Genomic DNA, 18,732 nt, shown 5'->3' on the forward strand with positions numbered 1-18,732 from the left:
CTGCCAGGAAGCCAAAAACTGCATAAAAGATCTTACCCTGAATTTGGGATGAATTTCAACTTCGTTTCACCAACGATCCGTTCCGGCAGACTTGAAGAGAAATTCACCAGAAACGTCGTGGTGGCCTCAAATCATCAATCCGGCAACTGACGGGGCCAAAATCGACGAAAGAAGGAGGAGGAGCCGTAGAGGAGAGAGAGAGAGAGAGAGGGTTCGGCTGAAATTCTGCGATTAAAGATCAGTTTAGGGCTATTTATACTACGGGATTCTTCGATGAGCCACATCATCTCGTCGACGAGTCACGTCATCTCATCGACGAGTCCTTAAGGAAATTCATCAACCCCTTACCCTTCATCGACGAAATTCACAGTAGCCCAAAATCCTCGCTCGGTATTTTCTTGTTGATGAAACGGGAACTCGTCGACGAGATCCTGAAAACATTCGTCTACGAATGCGTTCGCGTTCGTTGATGAAGCCTACTGCCTCCTTTTGTTCCTGTTTCCATTTTTCTTCCTCTTATTATTAAAATACTATTATTCTTCGGGTCACTACATTTCTCTTGTGTAGTTCTTTCATGTTGTGTTCCCCCATATGCCCAAAGTGCATATGGCACAAGATAGTCTCATTTGATTCAACATCCATGTAAGGACCCGAACCTGAGTGGGTTCCTATATAAAAAATTTTCAACAAATAAATCTAAATTATTTTTATTACCAGAGCACTAATTAGCTTTATTACAAATATATGTCTCAACTATTAAAATTAAAATTTCTAAAATTCTAAAATATACAAACATATTCTAAATTGTATTATGCTAAATTTTTATTCTACTCTACTCTTTCTACTCCCGCTCATGCACTTGTTACGCCAGATTTTTGATATACTCTTAAAAATTATTTGAAATATAAAATAACGATTGGCGTGAGATGACGCTCAATAAGTAAATAAGATTATTATTAATGTGTGGTCAAAATGAGCTTTCATAATATTATACTTTTGTAAAATAATATTTAATAGTATAACTTCAAATCTGCTTTTAAAATAAATTTGAATTTAAAATTTTCTACATAAAATTTTTACCATCAATCATAGCAGTAAAATTTTATAACCATATACTGTAATTGTTAAAATTAAACTTTTAACTTTAAAACTGTAACTATAATATTTAATTATATACATATATACTTTTCCTTACACGTTTCCTTTCGATCATCATTTAAGCACAAAAATAGCTCTGTTCACATAAACATATACTTTTTCTTCAAATCATCAATAGTTCTGTGCACATAATTAAATATGTATATACATATATTGTAAAAAAAAAAATCACCCTTAGGTCTCTTAGCTGTAAGTCATGTTTCTGTTAGCCGTAAGTCATGTTTACCCCCATGACTGGGTTGTGCAGTTTGAAGACTGGACTTAGCTGGCTGGCCGACCAAACTAAATCAATATACATAATCATTAAGTGAGATTTTTCCTATTAAACACTAGTCTGACCTAGGTGTACACTCAGGAGAAATCCGCTACTATATAAAATCACTCTGTAAACAGTGTGGGTGTATTATGATTTGTTTAAACTTTAAACTGCGGTACCAAACATTCATAATTTTTTGTATCCTCTGAGCCATAAGGGGTTTAGAAAACATTTTTATCATTAAAATATCATTTTTACTCATATTTTTGTGAAATATGCAACGTAAAAATCAACTTATGTCATCTTTACTCATATTTTCGTGAAATATGTAATGTAAAAATAAACTCATGCCACACAATTTTTGTGTTAAAAATATTTTCTTGAATAAAAATTAATGTTGTAAAATACGCGAGGAGTTTAGAACATTTCTTAACTAAAAAATAAATGCAAGTATATTAAAGATAAAATTAGTATAATTAAATATGCGAAAAAATAAACTCGGGAGAATTTTATGAAAATAACTAACATAATCAAAATTTACTTACAAATAAACTCGGGTATAAATTTTAAATAAAAATCTAACATAATCAAATTTATTTACCTCTTACTTAATCTTGTGATACGATCACAATGAATATCTCTAAAGAATGAGATCGGAAAGAGTGAGTGAGTGAGAATTTTAATTATAATAAAAATTATCCTTCCACCACTAATTCTTTCACTCATTAATCCTTCTTTTCTTTTGAATTTTTTTTTTAAAAAAAATGAAGATTGAGAGCTTCCTATTTATAGGAAACTTTTGGGGAAGAAAATGGAATTTGAAAAAGTGTGGGGAGAATGGTGAAATTATATATATATATTAAAATAAAGGAATAGACAAGGAATGAGCATGGGATGGGCTTGAGATGGGAGGTATGAGATGGGGATGAGGGTACATGTGGGGAAAATGTGAGTGTTTGCCGATATTCCCATTTAATTAATTTACTTAGTTAATTAATTAATTTTTTTGAAATCATTATTATTATCATTGTTATTATTTTTAAGTTATGTTTTAGTATATTTTTTTATAAAAAAAATTAAATTTGAATTTCAAAAATTCATATGAATTCCACACAACTTTGAGACCCAAGTGGGTTCTACGTAATTCCAATAGTTCTCACATGATTTTATCATATATTTTTACAAATTATGTCAGTTAAAACATTATTTTATGTATATGTACTCATTTACGTGTACAAACAGTGTCTACCATGTTTATCTTATGAATTCCATTTTGACCAGGCCAACCTCTAGGGAGCGACTGAGCCGCCATAGTCTCTGAGCACCCGCTAAGATAAGGTCTTTCTTAAGCATCAAACACGAAATCAATGATCCTACAGAAAAGCACCTCTGTATTAATATTAACTTAATGATCATTATTATTATTATTATTATTATTATTATTATACTTTAATCGTATATATATTTTTGGAGTCATTACAATCTACGGTTGCAACTCCACCTACAACGATAGTTTCCCGCAACGTGTAAATATTCACATCCAGTTTCTGCCCTTTCATTATAGTCAGATGACCTTTCTATACCATCAAGACTCCACCTTTGGACTTATAATTGAAGCCATTACAATCCAAAGTGCTAAGAGATATTAAACTCTTTTTCAATTTCGATATATGTTTTATATTACACTATATTCTTACAGTACCATCAAACATCTTTATCTTTACATTTCTTATGCCAACAATCTTACAAAAAGCATCATTACCCATAAGAACTGATCCATAATTCATTAACATGTAAGTGTTGAACCACTCATTGTTCAAAGTCATGTGACAAGAACATGCCAAGTCAAGTATCCAAGAGTCCATTAGATTATTCGACCCCGCTAAAACTGATTGAACATCACCATTCACTGAATCTTCTTCTTAAACAACATTTACAGATTTTGAAATCCCCTCATGTTTTTCAGCATTTCCCTTCTTCTAGTCCGGACACTCCGGTTTCATATGCCCCTTTTTAGTGCATTTATAACACCAGATTTCCTTTTTCTTCTTGGATTGTTTTCGGGATGATTTCTGACTAGACCCATTCTTAAATTTTCCTTTGCCTCACTCATTACTACCCTTTACCACAAGTCCTTCTCTTTCATCACATATATTCAACATTTAATGACAATTTAACAAGACACTTGTTACCTCTTCCAAATCAAAATTTTCTTTTCCCCATGTAAAAGTGGTCACAAGATTTTCATAAGTATGAGTCGAGGGCAAAGAATTTAACAGCATCAAAGTCTTATCATCCTCATCAAACTTCACATCAACCCTCATCAAATCACTTATGATTTGGTTAAAAGCATTGATGTGTTGATCCAAACTTGATCCTTTAGCTATCTTAAGCCAATATAAACGCTGCTTAAGAAAGAGTTTGTTATTGAGGGATTTAGACATATACCGACTGTCTAACTTTCATCAGACAGCCGTTGGAGAATCCTCCTCTATCACCCAATAGAGAACTTTATCGACCAAACACAAGCGTATTGTAGCTTCCTTTGCTTTCAAATCTACCCATATTGTCTCATTCATTCCTTCTGGTTGAGTATTAAGCAAAGCTTTAGCCATTCCTTATTGCATAAGAATGTCCTTCACTCTCCTCTTCCATAAACTGAAGTTTTCGGTTCCATCGAATTTGACAACGTCAAATCTTGGAAAAGATGATCTCGATGCCATAACAACAATTGCTCTTATACTAATTTGTTATATGGATCGAATAAATAGAATGCACAACGTAATAAACAACAAGTAAATGCAAACACAACCAGAATAAGAACAACAACAAATTTTACGTGGTTTGGCAAAACCTACACCCACAAAAGCAATGGTACACAAATTTCACTATGAAATCATAATGTACACAATACACTTCTCAAAATGATGATTTTATACTTCAATATATGTCCAGAATAACATATATAGAAGTTTCTTGGAGGTTTCCCTCCATTTACCCAACCACCCAACGTTCAAAAATTCAAAATTCAAAAAAATAGCTCACATCTCAGGTGCCTTTCGTCGACGAGTTCAGGGCTTCGTCGACGATTCATAGAAGATCACTCATCGACGATAACATGCTTTCGTCGACGAATCCAGAACTCTGATATTTTCCTGCTCTTAGTATTTTCTCATCGATGATTTTAGAACCTTCGTCGATGAGTCCTTGCTGTCCTCTTGTCGATGAACACTGGGCTTTCGTTGACGATCTCCTGCTGTGCCGCCCTTTCATGTTTTTCCTTCTTCCTTCTTTGCTTGAGAAAAATAAAGTATAAGAGTCACAAACAACAAGATGTTTGGAATTCTTGAAATCTCAATAGAGATCCCTTAAATTTTTGAAATATCAGGAGAGGTCCTTATCTTTTTGTCAAACCTCAAAGGAGGTCATGTCTTTTGCATCTTTTTTTTTCCCCTCATCCTCTCTCTTTGCTAAATATGTGTTCTGTATGTGTAATTTTCATGACAAGCTTACATTATTTGTGAACCTGTTTCATTGTCTTATTAAAATTTAACTTTCTTTTTGACAAAACTATATTAAAATAAAAGAAATTTATTGTTAAAAGGCTTCTCAAAAATAAAACGCCTTTTTAGGTCATGGAAAAGCATTGATTCTCACACTGCCAAAGTTTCTTCACAAACAAGTTGAAACAAAAATTTTAAAAAAAAAATTCGTAAAAAACCTATTAATTAAAACTTAATCAAACCAAGGTCATCAAATTGCATTTGCTCATATGCTTAAAGTTTGTTTTTGTTTTTGTTTTTTTTTTTTTGTTTTCCTTTGAAGGGAAAGTTAAAAGTGATTTCAATTATTAATAAATAAATAAAATTTCTTAGTTGTCAACAAACAAATCATATAACAAGAATAATTGTGCAATATTACTTTAACTTCTTTTTTAAAAATTTAATTTTATTCGACATGTCAAAAGTGCACCGAATCAGGGACTTAGTTATGCGATTCCACAAGCAACAAATACAAATATGGATTTTTAGATTCGATGGGGTGGCATAACAAAATAAAGTGATTTGAGGCCAAGTTTGAATATATCACACACAGACCACTCATATTAATTTAGAAAAGATACAATAGAAAATTATAAGAAATATAAAAATAAAACAACCACAACGCATGAAATAGCATGACTTAGCTTGTCAAATTCACTGTTAAGGGGAGTCAACTTTGCCCAATAGCACCTTGTCTAATTTCCATGTACTTTATGTCATTATTTCCAATTCCATCATATATTAAATAGAAAATAAATTAGGGCAACTATAATATTGATTCCTATGAAGTGACAAATATATTATGAATGGCCTTTGAGGTTTGCATATGAAAAGGAGGGTTTGAGGAATGATGTAATCAGTAGCAAATTTGGTTATAACATAGTTGGCTGGTCTCCTAAAAATCATGATGTGGCCTTATGAACAAAGGCCATGGCTCAACATTATGTCCCTAATAAATCAATTCTAGGAAGCTCACACCCTTAAGATTGAAAATGGATCCTCAATACCTTTTAAGAAGACTTTTGGGCAAGCTTATTCTCTTTTCATCAAGCATTCCTTAGACTTTACCTATGTGCAGTGAATAGAATGCCAAGTCTAATAGATGTGTTTGCAAGAAGCTAGAAATTCAATCACTTGGCAGCCCAAGTTCTCTAAAAATCCAAGATATATTCAAGTGTCCACAGACACACAATTCTTTGAAACCTTATATCTAGTAAAGGCATATATAGATAGATTAAATAAGATATAATATTGCTTAAACATGAAAATTTAAATTGTTTTATCATCACTTGGTGAACCAAGCTCAACCTATGATTACAAATGTTTTCTTGTTCAAAATAATCTAGTAGCCTATGGTTCCATCCATGGTAAGCTTCTTTTAACGGACTGGAGCCCTTGACAAGGTCTTAGCCTCGGACAACCTCAAGCAAAGAGGCTAACATTTTCAAAATTACTGGTATTATCCCTATTTTCAAGAAGCAAAAGATCCAAACACCTTGACAAGGTCTTAGCCTTGGACAACCTCAAGCGAAGAGGCTAAAATTTTCAAAATTACTGATATTATCCCTATCTTCAAGAAGCAGAAGACCCAAACAATCTCCTTCTTCGTTGCAATTTCTTGATATGGAAATCTTGTACATGTTTTTTGATGTAGCAAACCAAATACCCATTGAGGGCTCATTGAGGCAAGAGAAGATTGAATGGCAATTATCATCCTCACTTTGGGACCTTGGTCATTTCAAACGCGAATTTGGTTCCGACAAGCATGTAAATACGCTAATACAATTTCTAGTTTTAACGAGTTGATATGTAATTTTTCTTGCAATAAATAAACAAAAGAGGTGAATAGTGATCGAACTTTAAAAGACCTTAATTTTGAAATCACTAATAACCTCATTTCATAGGAACAAAATGAAATTACGCAAAATGGAATCAAATTTCTTATTTGATTTTGTGTCGACCTATTCAATTTTTTTTTTTACTCCATTCCTACATATTTCATTTTACAAAACAAACATGATGTATGAATATTGAAGAAAAAAAAAAAGGTTAAAAGAGCAGTAATTCGTGACCAAATTAAATGTCCTCTCTCTTGGAATTGATATCATATAAACAGAATTCAAATTGGAATTGGGTTATTTACCTCGTAAGCCTACACATTAGCGAAGCTTATTCGTAATGATTATAATAAGTCATTTCTCTTGATTGGTGACAAGTAACATCTTTCGTAAAAAAGTGATTTATTTTGACTTCTCAAATCACGACATCCTACGTATAAACTATATGAATGAATAGTTGGTTTCTTCTGATTGGACCATGTGAACTTATTCGTAATGCTAAAAACGCCCTATGTTAATAGGCATTTGCCCTAAATAATTTTTAAAAATTAACTTAATGAAAAGTTAAAGAAAAAAGAAAGAAAAAGAAAGGCAAGCATGACAACTCATGATTTTCAAAGGATTAGTAGTCAAGTGGGCCACCCCTCAAGGTTCTTTAATGCCTAATAATCTAAGTAATCTTTTTAGTTTTAAGTTAATTTCAATTTATCTTCATAATTACCTTGTACAAATACTTACCTAGAAAAGAGGGATTTTGATATCTGCAGAATATGGACCTTCTTGTAAGTTTCAACTTACCAATACAGCTGTAAAAATTCACCCCTCGTAGGGCCGTCGGATGGGTATCCGATGCCACCCGGTTGGACGGTCCAGATGCAATCCCCGAGGCACCAGCAGCGGAGCAGATGCAAAGGAGAGGCTCTGTAGCAGGGTATTTTGGTAAATTCGACCCAGCACACAGTATCTAAGTGTAGAAGGAACAAAAGGGACAGCCGTCACAGCGCAGCCCGCACTTCCCGGGGGCTACAAATTTTTGGCGCCAAAATCTGCAACGGTCCAAAATTTGGTTCCTTTTCCCGCCAAAACTTCCGGGCAGCCCGGGCAGGGCCAAACCGCGTAAAGCCGCCTGAAGGGCAGAGAGGGGATTAATTAAAATTCAAAAGAGGAAACAAAAGTTGTTTTTAAGTGATTGAAGGGAAGATGACTATAGTGCTTTGATTTTTTTCAAGGTCTAAACCTTATTTTTCTGAGATAATAAGAATCTTCTACTTTGGATTCCTTGAAAGCCCATGTGTAGATGTCTACCCTCTCTCTCTCTCTCTATACATAGGATTCCTCTCTCTCTCTCTCTCTCTCTCTCTCTCTCTCTCTCTCTCTCTAAATACCAAACCCAATTGCATATCTCTCTGCTGTTCTGTATTTCACTGCCCGCCAAGCATGTGTATTGCTTTGTGTGGTTTGGGGGAAAAAGCCCATCTGTCTAATTGGTTATGATGTAGGTTGATTGAATAGGAAAAGAGTCAAACATGGACGAAAAAAATTCTATTTTTTGGTTGTTTGGTTTGATAGAAAGTTTTAAAAAGGAGATAAAATATTTTTGAGGGAAAAGGAAAGAAGAAAATATTTAGTTGGGACTTTCTTTTTCTTCTAAAACTAGTCCTTTTAAAAGTGGAAGGAAAATGGGTAGAAGGAGACTTGTTCATTATATTTTAGTGGTTAATTGTCATTTTCTTTTCTTCTATTTTCCTTAATTCAGACAAACAACTAAAGGATTTCCTTTCCTTTTCCCTCCTTTATACTTTTTTTTTTCCTTTTTTTCCTTTTTTTTTTTTGGTTAATTTCCTACCAAACATAGCATAGAGTGCAGCACTCAAATCCAAAGGGAGGGCAAACAATTCAGTACAAGCCACATGTAATTGAAGTATTGATAAATTCCTTTTTCCGCGCTTTGAACTTTAAAATTCGGACTATAAATTTTAAATTTATATGAATTTAGATCAAATACAATACAAAATTATACTAAATTTTGTCTAAATCCAAAACCTAATATCTCAAACGCAACTTTTATTTCTTTCAAAATCCATCTGGTCAACGCTGCAAATACTAGTCACACGGTTCATGTAACCATGATGCCATCTCTCCCCAAAAACCAGTACTAATGCAGAATCAATCCCTTTGTGAAATTACACCATCAAACTTTCAAACTTAATCCCAAACCATGTGGAGACAAATTGGGTTTTACTTAAAAATCATTAGGAAAGAGAGAGAGAGAGAGAGAGAGAAACAAGAGATAGAGAGCTATCCCAATAGCAATTATTGGGTCAAGTACAATGGATGGCATCATAAGGGGCCATATAATTGAAGCCAATGGGCATGATGCGAGTGCATAGCTGAGAGGGACTTAAGGGTTTTGGATTTTTCCCTCAGTATATGCCTATGTCAGCTCCCACATACAACTCCATTTTCTGTTCCTGCGGCAATGAATTGAAGGCCACTAGATGGACTACTTATGAATGAAAGTTGATGAGCACCTTTCCTATTGTCTGTTATCCCATTCCATGATACACTTCTTTTAGTTCCCCATCGACAAACAAATCTTGAAAAGCTAAGCCATTAGGATTACTTGCTTACAGCCATTCGAAGCCGACAAGCAGAAACCTCCCATTCCATAAACCCCATTTAACTTCTGCATCTAGTCTAATCCTTTTGAAAATGATTTGCCTGCAAGAACTACCAAAAGATTCAGGGACATTTTAGGTGTGACATTTTAAGAATTAGAGACTTCATATTAGAGATCTCGGATTCAAAATGATCTTAGAAGAAATCGGAAAGGGGTATAAGATAAGAAGCGGCTCAATGGGTCTTCAATGGACTTCAAAAAAAATTAAAAAGGGGTTCTTATGTAGAGAAAGCTTTGTTTATTAATTCACCCTTATCAGCATAATTTCTTAACATCACTACGATCCCCAGGAAAGTTTTGTTTATGCAGAGGGATGGATTAGGTAACTACGTAATTAAGTTTCCCCTATACCATATTTAAAAGAATCCCTATCTATAAACTATGTCCACCAATGATATGATGAGGCTGAAAGTTTTGTTTATGCAGAGGGATGGATTGGGTAACTACGTAATTAAGTTTCCCCTATACCATATTTAAAAGAATCCCTATATATAAACTATGTCCACCAATGATATGATGAGGCTGAAAGTTTTGTTTATGCAGAGGGATGGATTGGGTAACTACGTAATTAAGTTTCCTCCATACCATTACCATATTTAAAAGAATCCCTATATATAAACTATTGTCCACCAATGATATGATGAGGCTGCATTAAATCTTATCCAGAGAACTATTAGCCTGCAGGATATTTAATGCCAAAATTTTCAAAGTGTCGTTGTCATCATCAAGTGAAGCAAGCATTTATTGTGAAGGAAAGCAACAATGGGTTGGGTTAAACTAAACCCGACATAGGATTCTAATCTACGACGACCCATATGTGCTTGTCTTTTTACTAGAATAGAGGAGAGGGAGGAGGATGAGGAACAGGGATGTGGGTGGGCAGCCATAGAATTCCAATGGAGGTGGGTCATGGCGGTGGGGCTGTAGAAGATCAAAGAGAGGCATGGCCATGGCAGAGGATGAAAATGGTACTTGGGTTGAGTGATTTTGCCTCATTTTGGTCTTTGGGATAAAGGGATTAAGTAGTTTATGAGGCATTTGGTCATATGCAGTCAATCTGTTTGTGAATAGTCACAGCAGAATCTCAGCCATGAAAAAGACACTTTTTTTTTACGTGGGCTAGGGCAACTCTTGCTCCCTTTGCCTACACATTGACTCCTCTCTCTCTCTCTCTCTCTCTCTCTCTCTCTCTCTCTCTCAGTGTAGACATGTAAAAAATTCTAATATATCTTCTTATAAGAAATTGTGGAACTGTGAAAGCTGGCCATTGACTCAAAAATAGTACTCCATGTCATGGAAGAGCTTTTTCTGCACGAAACCTTCCTCTCCATCTCTAAGAAACTTCAAGTGGACCACTCTCTGAGTATGAACCACAACCCAAAACAAATTAGAGAGAATTCTTCCATTTTCAGTTCGAGATTTCTGTCAATGATCTTGTACATATCTTGTGGAGAGAGAAAGAGAGAGGAGCAAAGTTTTCTTTTTTTTTTTTTTTGGTTGGCAGAGTAAAGCAAGGTTGACAAGTAGGGAGAATTGATGAATACATGGTGAGTAGATTAGCAATGATTAGCAGGGCAAAAATTAAAAAGGGAAATCTAGCCACACCATCTCCACCTTTACAATATTTTATATCTATGGAGAGAGAGAGAGAGAGAGAGAGAGAGAGAGAGAGAGAGAGAGAGAGAGAGAGAGAGAGAGAGAGAGCTTAATAAATGCAAAAAAAAAAAAAAAAAGGATCATTGTTGATGCCAGATTTATGCAGCTCAAGAATCATCTCGTAATACTCGGAATTAAATCAGACACAACCACGAACAAGGAAAAGAGTTATGGTAAGACAAGTGAACTAAACTAGACTACCCTTATAATAATTATAATATCTCTGTACAAAAACTCGCTTTCCACTACATAGAAGTAAGAACAGAGAAGAAAGAAACAGAGAAAGGGGGGGGGGGGGGGCGGGAACCAAAAAGAAAACAATAAAGAAAAAAACCATAAAGGGTACAAAGAAACTCCTTCAACCTAAAAACTCAATTTGATCTCCCAACGCGTGGTATAAACACAGATTCCAAGTCCGGTGGGGTGATGAAGAACTCTCTAGCACCATTCGAGTGGCATGTGGAAGCCGGACGGCGCTTTCTCGGGGCCGGCGGGCACAGCAATCTCTCCGGTATTCTCGCTTCCTTCCCCGTCGGTGTCGTCGAACACGCCTCCTCTTCTTCCTCGCTCTCTTTCTCTCTCGCTTTCGTACAAACTTGCTTCAACGGCCCTCGCATCGATATGCCGGCGATCACCCATTTCTTCCCCTCGGACTCTAGACCTCCCTCCGCCTGAGATTTCCCGGCGAAACCCATATTGGAGAACAGCAGAACAAAGCAAAACCAGAGGAATCCCAAAACAGAGCTAGGAAAATAGAAGGAGTTTAAGAAGAAAAGGGTTTTGGATTAGGCATCGCTAAGGATCGAATAAGAGTAAAGGGTCTTTGTTGCTTTCTATGATGCGGTTCTTTTAAGGAAGAAAGGAAAGGGGGGACTTGGGAAAAGGGTTTAAGGTTTTTGAATGGAGTTAGTGTTTGGGAGAGGAGAAGAGGTGTGAAGGAGAAGGAAGCGCAGAGGTTTTAAACAAAATTGGTATGAGAAGAAATAAAAGAGCTATTAAGAGAGAGGGAGCGGAGCTGCCCGTTAAATTCCGGGCAGCAGAAAAATGTGTTTTCGCGCCAATTTTGGCAACGGCTCTCTTTCCCGCCCCGAGTTTTTGAACTCCCGATTTTAGCCTTTCCGCTGCGCGGTGCGGGGGAACATCAGAAAGGTAGAGAGAAACGTCGTTGCTGTATAGAAGCTGGAGGATGAGAAGTTGACGTCGTTTTTGCCCGGCCCATTAATGGAGTAGGCCCATGTTTTACGCAGGCCCAAAGGCTACCCTGGCCCAATTTTCCACCATTCCGGTGAGAGAGTGAACCTATGATAAGCAATTCTGCTGTTCTTTATTACTAAAGCTGATGATTAGTGACAACTATGCTGTATTTGTTTTAACTGAGGGAGTTGTAATTTATTGCATTTATTATTAATTATTTAGCTCTTAAAAATGATGTCGTTTAACCCTTCACTTTATTTTATTCTATTTCTGGGGTAGAAAGTTCCGTCAAGCAATGTATTTGGTAGGCTGTGTGCTCTGCTGCCAATGGGCCCTTTCAGTTTCACTGTAATGTTCAAACTTCAAATGGTTTTTCTTTTTAAAAAAAAATATTCATAAAACAGAATGCATGTTCTTCATTTCATTTTTTAAAATAAAAACTCATTTCACAAGTACTCAAAATTTCAAAGGATGAGTTGAAATACATGAATAAATACAACACCACGACACCAAACATATATATATAAAAATAATTTATCTTCACTTGTTAGTTTAATCGGAAAAGAGGACAATAATTGAAATTATGAGAAGGGAATATGATGTCTATATTTTATTTCCGAATACAATAAATTGCTTTCATCATCGATCGATCATCAAAAGAAAAGAAATTTTAAATTGAAATTATGCTGTACTCCTAAAATATATATATATATATATATATATATATATATATTAATAGAAAGAAAAAGGGAACCCAAAATAGGGCCAAAAGGAAGCTACAATGCTCCAATATAATGTTAAAAAAATGACAACACCAATACAGGGGATTATACTATACCTGAGGCAGCGGCAGTGGCAGTGGCAGTGGGCAGGGTGGGCGGAGTGGGGATGCTGTGGGGCCCATTAATCAAGAGCAATGGACGGCTGAGCCCATCCCAACAGGCCCACTACCCCAATCTGGGCCTTTGGATTCTTTCCGGATTAGGCAATGTGGTTTTCTCTCTCCTCCCCTCCCCACCATGTGGGCCCAAATATCATCCACACCTCAGACCTCCTCCTGAGCTGAGGCCACCAACCAATCAAGGCTCAACCATCCTTCTCTCATCTTTCTAGGGCTACTCCTGCGGCCCACTCCCAACTCAACTCATCTACCATTCAAACTCCCATATATATATATATATATATATATATTTCTATCGAAGGACAGCATCTCCATTTATTTATTGATATACTTCAATTTATTTATTAATATAATTAATTAATTAATTAAATATTATTATAATGATCTAAAAAGACTTATTGGAATAAGATATATATATATATATATATATAGATGATAATGTGGTAACTTGGAAAAAAAATTTAAGATTAATTATTAATTAGTTAATTAAACATTATTTAATTAAGTTATTAAATTAATTTTATTTTATTTAATTGAATTAATTAAGTAAATAATATGATGGATATATATAGATAAGGTTAAGGCATATATATGATTAAAGTAATAAGTATATATATATATATATATATATATATATATATATATATAATGTTAATATAAAATAATAAAGTATATATAGTTTTGTAATTGCAAATTTGAACCCTTCCAGCTCTCTGCCTCTCACGCATCTCTCAGATTTTTCTTTCTTTTCTCTCCAGCATCTCATGCCTCCTTCGTCCTCCTCCTTTCTCACATCATTTCCTCAATAAATATTCGGCCACTCAATAAACGGAAGATATCGTTGAATTCCTATCTCCGCCACCGATATTTCTACCAGAGCGGATTTATCGTGGGAGCGACATAGGCACCACTCCTAGGGAAAAGTATACTCCCTCTTTTTTCTTAATTTCTCCTTAAATCTTCAGTTAAATCGATAATCAGACACCACCACAGGGTCCTGGTCTCGATCGACGTCATTTTGACCGGAACAAATTTTCAATTTGAGGGTCCTAAGCACCACTCCAAAGTGAGAATGAGATTTAGGGAATTAATAAAATTGGTTATTTTCGAGAGTTTAATTGTTATTTGAAATTTATGGATTTAGAAAATGTTAAAATAATATTTTATTTAGGATTGATTTGATTAAATTAGGGTTATTGAATCAGGATTTGAGTGAGCAACGTAGGCATCGTTTTGGGGTCCCTGCTGGCGTAGTTCAAGAAATCAGATAAGGGGAATATATTAAATCAGGATTTTTTAGAAAATTTAATAATAATAATACTAATAATAATAATAATAATAATAATATATTTTACTTGTAACAACTCGAAGAATAATGGTATTTAAATAATAAAAGAAAAAAAAATAGAAACCGGAAACAGAAGGAAGCAGTCGACTTCGTCGACGAGGTGACGTGGCTTGTCGACGAAGGCCTCAGTTTAAATAGGCCTAAAGTTCATTTTCAACTGAAATTTTCTACGCAGATCATTTCTCTCTCCTACCCTTCAGTCCCTCCTCCTTCTCTCTTCGATTTCGGGCCGGGTTTTCGCTGGTTTGACGATATGAAGCCTCCACGATGCTCCTAGGAAAGTTCTCTACAAGTCTGTTGGAGCGGATCGTCGGTGGGATTGAAATGGAAACCATCCCAAATCCAGGGTAAGACTTTCTACTCAATATTTGGATTTTTGACAGTTGTACAAAGTGTTATACGCGTAGAAATATTGAATTTTAGTTCTAGGGAATGTTGTTTCCAGAGTGTTGAGTTGGGAATCCTACGGGTGCGAAACAGATTTTCTTAGGGGCTTTTCAGGAATCAGGTAAGGGAATAAACTAAGCTAATTCTTTTTGAGTAAATGTATGTATATATAGCATTTGATTTCAGGAAAGTAAATATGTTCATATATATGATTTATATTTAAGAAAACACTATTGAAAATGATGATATGTTGAATATGTGGAAAACCTATTAGTGTGGCATGAGTAGAAATTATTATGAAATACTATTTTCTGGGAATGTGTTAATGATACGGATTTTTATAATGAAAAACCGGCGTACGGGCAGAGATTTTTATATGTTTTGCTGGCGTACAAGCCGTGCTATGGATGTGATTTTCCAGCGTATAGGTTGTGCTATGATTTGCCGGCGTATGGGCCGAGTTATGATAAAATGTGTAATATCGGCATACGGTCCGATGATTTTCATGATATATGTATATATGTAAACTGATATGATTAATCTAATAATTAATGATATGAGATATCCATGTATCACAGTTTTAGTATATGTTATATGATATCAGAACCTGGTTGGCTTGGTCTAGGCTAGCACTTGCACGGTACCGTTGCTTTGTGTCCATGGTCTTCGTGATCATAATATTTGTGTTAACGTCGTTGTTGTCACGCCCCAAACCCGAAAATGGGACCCGGGGGTGAATTTAGTAACCAAACTTGTCTCTGTATCAATTTAAAACATACATGATACAATACAAATGGAGGATCCGACCCTGTGGGATGAACGGATGCCCACATACATATACACAACCATTCATACTCATCCAAAATACGCAACGGAATACGGTCTTTCTATACATACATTGTACCATACCAGAGTCTACACCATACAAGGATATACATCCCTATGAATACCATACATACTACGGGCGTCTACAAAATCCATCACGACACCCGATTACAAAAACTCGTACCTAAAAGGTACTAGCAGTAGCTACGACACCCTTGCTCCCAGACGCTAGGATGCTACTTACCGCTACCAGAAGGACCTGAAAAACATTGTACGTACATTTGGGATGAGACACCTCTCTGTAAGGAAGAAAACAGTTTATACCAGTGTGTGGCATACTAGTGTCATTTTGTATACTTCATAACACTATACATATGATACAGTTTGAAACATTTCATACAGTTTCATACAATTCCATACAGTTCGAGTATTTTTAGAAAACCATTCAAGTTCATACGATACCCAAAACATACATACATATATACATACATACATACATACATATGGTTAGTGTCGTCACACTCGTTCGCAACTACACAAGGTCCCCTCGTCTCACAGCGATTACATTGCTACATACGCAACTACGCTGCGACAATCAAGGCCCAATAGTGATTACATTGCTCCATATGCAACTACACAAGGTCACCCAGTTTCATAGCGATTACATTACCACACACGCAACTATGAAGCGACGACTCAGGCCCAATAGTGATTACATTGCTACATACGCAACTACACAAGGTCACCCAATCTCACAACGATTACATTGTCATATACCCAACTATGCTGCGACAACCTAAGCCCACAATGATTACATTGCTACATACGGTATAGAACACACCCTTCAGTGACCAGCCGCATCATACTGGTGATATTTCACACCCCGGATATAAAGCCAGCCACTCTCGCCCACGGTAGTTAACCGATACATGGTTGTTTTACAAAACCCTGGAATCATTTTGGAACTCACATTCCTATACATTTCAGCGTACAGCAATTAGCCGCCACATAGCTATTTCACAAATACCTGAAACAAATACATACAACCATACATACTACACTTATTTGGTTTACGACAAATCATATCATTTACAATTTCAAGTATACAGTTTATGCAAATATGGATTACGGTCACCTCAATAATACATTTTTAACACAACCAATAGATTTCCAAACAAAATAGAGATGATACCCGAAATCCCCAATTTTTTCAAAAAATTGTAACCCAAAAATCTCACATTTTTACCCAATAGATTTTTCCAAATAAGTAGTCAAAACATACATACGATCATAGCCTATAGGCTTACCGACCCCGATTTTGAAAATGAATTGATATAAATAGAATCCCCTTACCTTAACCCGAAATCCAACTACGAACTCTACTGTCCTCAAAACTACGAACCGAGACCCTAAAACCTACAAACCACAGTACAGTACATGCTTACAATCTGTACTATTACACATATACTGAATCAAAAATGAAAACTAAGTCTTACCTTGATTTTAACCCGAAACCCGAAAACGCTCGAAATGAGATTCCGATCTATAGAAGTTGCAGAGAATCCTTCCACAATCCTCGTGGTAACTTCTGTTTCCTGATCCTAGCAACGATCGGCGAAGAAATCTAGAGAGAAGGAGTAGGGAGAGGTTTAGAGAGAGAGAGAGAGAGATATAATTGAGATTTCTTAATGGTGAAGTAATGAGAATTTCCTTTTATAGCCCTTTGACCTGTCCAATTTCGTCAATGAAATGGTACCTTCATCGACGAATCTTTCACTGAATTCGTCGACGAATCGATGGCCTAGTCGACAAATCCTGATATTTCCCGATTTTTGAAACTCCTCAACTTCTCCTCGTCGACGAGGCTCTGAATTTCGTCAACGAGAAGAACAAAGGCTTCGTCGACGAAATACAGCTTCGTCGACGAAATACAGCTTCGTCGACGAAATACGGCTTCGTCGAAGAAGCTGCTCTTTTACCAAAATGTCCCTCTGTTTATATATATCTATAAACCCATTATCACGGTTCAGGTTCTTACAGTTGTATGGAGTGGTGTGAGATTGGATGGTCGATGTGGTTTTTAAGAAGTGTGTGAGCGCCTATGGTGTACGGACAAGGTCTAGCAGACCCATCAGACTTACAGACTGTACTTTTGACTTGGCAATGGTTGGCCAACCATTGTCAGGTCCCGCCTTTGCGCCACATAACCCAGTCATGTGGGGGTAATACATGACGACAGTCAGCTAACCTACCAGGAATGTTTTTGTGTTATTATTATTATATGAGATAAAATATGTTTATGAAAATGCATTATGTTCTATCATGTTTTGATGATACATATGTTTCCCAGATTTGACATAACAGCTTATTGAATTTGTTCTGTATGATATATGTATAACACGGAATACTCATGTTGCCACACACTAGTATTAGTTTATTTCTTTTACTGAGAGGTGTCCCACCCCGAATTTTATAAATATTTCAAGAGCCCCTAATAGGAGAGCGGGTAAAGCCCCACTGATCTAGTACGGTTGGTCTGCCCTTCCAGAAGGGTAAGTGTTTTGATAGAGTCGAATGTATTTTGTGGGATGGCCCTAAATATCTTTTGGGTTGTGTATTGTGTACATATATATACAATGATTGTAGTAACTCTGGTATTGTGATGTATGGTGCAATGAGGTATTTATGATTTATGTTTCCTGCTGCATACGCTTCCGTGATGTGTTTCTGATATATCACTGGTACCTACGGGTCCAGGTTGATTATGATCTGCTGAGATTTATAATATTGATTTTATTATATTTTGAAAAAAAATAATATATGGGAAAATTAAGTAGGTTGTCATATTATTAATTAATTGAATAAACAAATGAAATGAAGATTATTATAATGATTTAAAAAAACTTATTGGAATAAGATATATATATATATATATATATATATATAT

General features: G+C 35.6%; 1 protein-coding gene across 1 annotated transcript; it reads right to left on the reverse strand.

The window, feature by feature from the left end:
* Positions 1 to 11,316: 11,316 nt before the first annotated feature.
* LOC131168123 (cyclin-dependent protein kinase inhibitor SMR6) lies at positions 11,317 to 11,964 on the reverse strand. Its single transcript, XM_058127356.1, has one exon. The coding sequence runs from the start codon at positions 11,823 to 11,825 to the stop codon at positions 11,502 to 11,504; it is 324 nt and encodes a 107-aa protein (XP_057983339.1). The 5' UTR covers positions 11,826 to 11,964; the 3' UTR covers positions 11,317 to 11,501.
* Between the last annotated feature and the right edge of the window lie 6,768 nt (positions 11,965 to 18,732).

The sequence above is a fragment of the Malania oleifera genome, chromosome 11 (genome assembly GCF_029873635.1).
Source record: "Malania oleifera isolate guangnan ecotype guangnan chromosome 11, ASM2987363v1, whole genome shotgun sequence".
Lineage (NCBI taxonomy): Eukaryota > Viridiplantae > Streptophyta > Magnoliopsida > Santalales > Ximeniaceae > Malania > Malania oleifera.

Coding starts and splice junctions, on each gene's coding strand:
- LOC131168123 (XM_058127356.1), bottom strand. CDS start 11,825: ATGGGTTTCGCCGGGAAATCTCAGGCGGAGGGAGGTCTAGAGTCCGAG.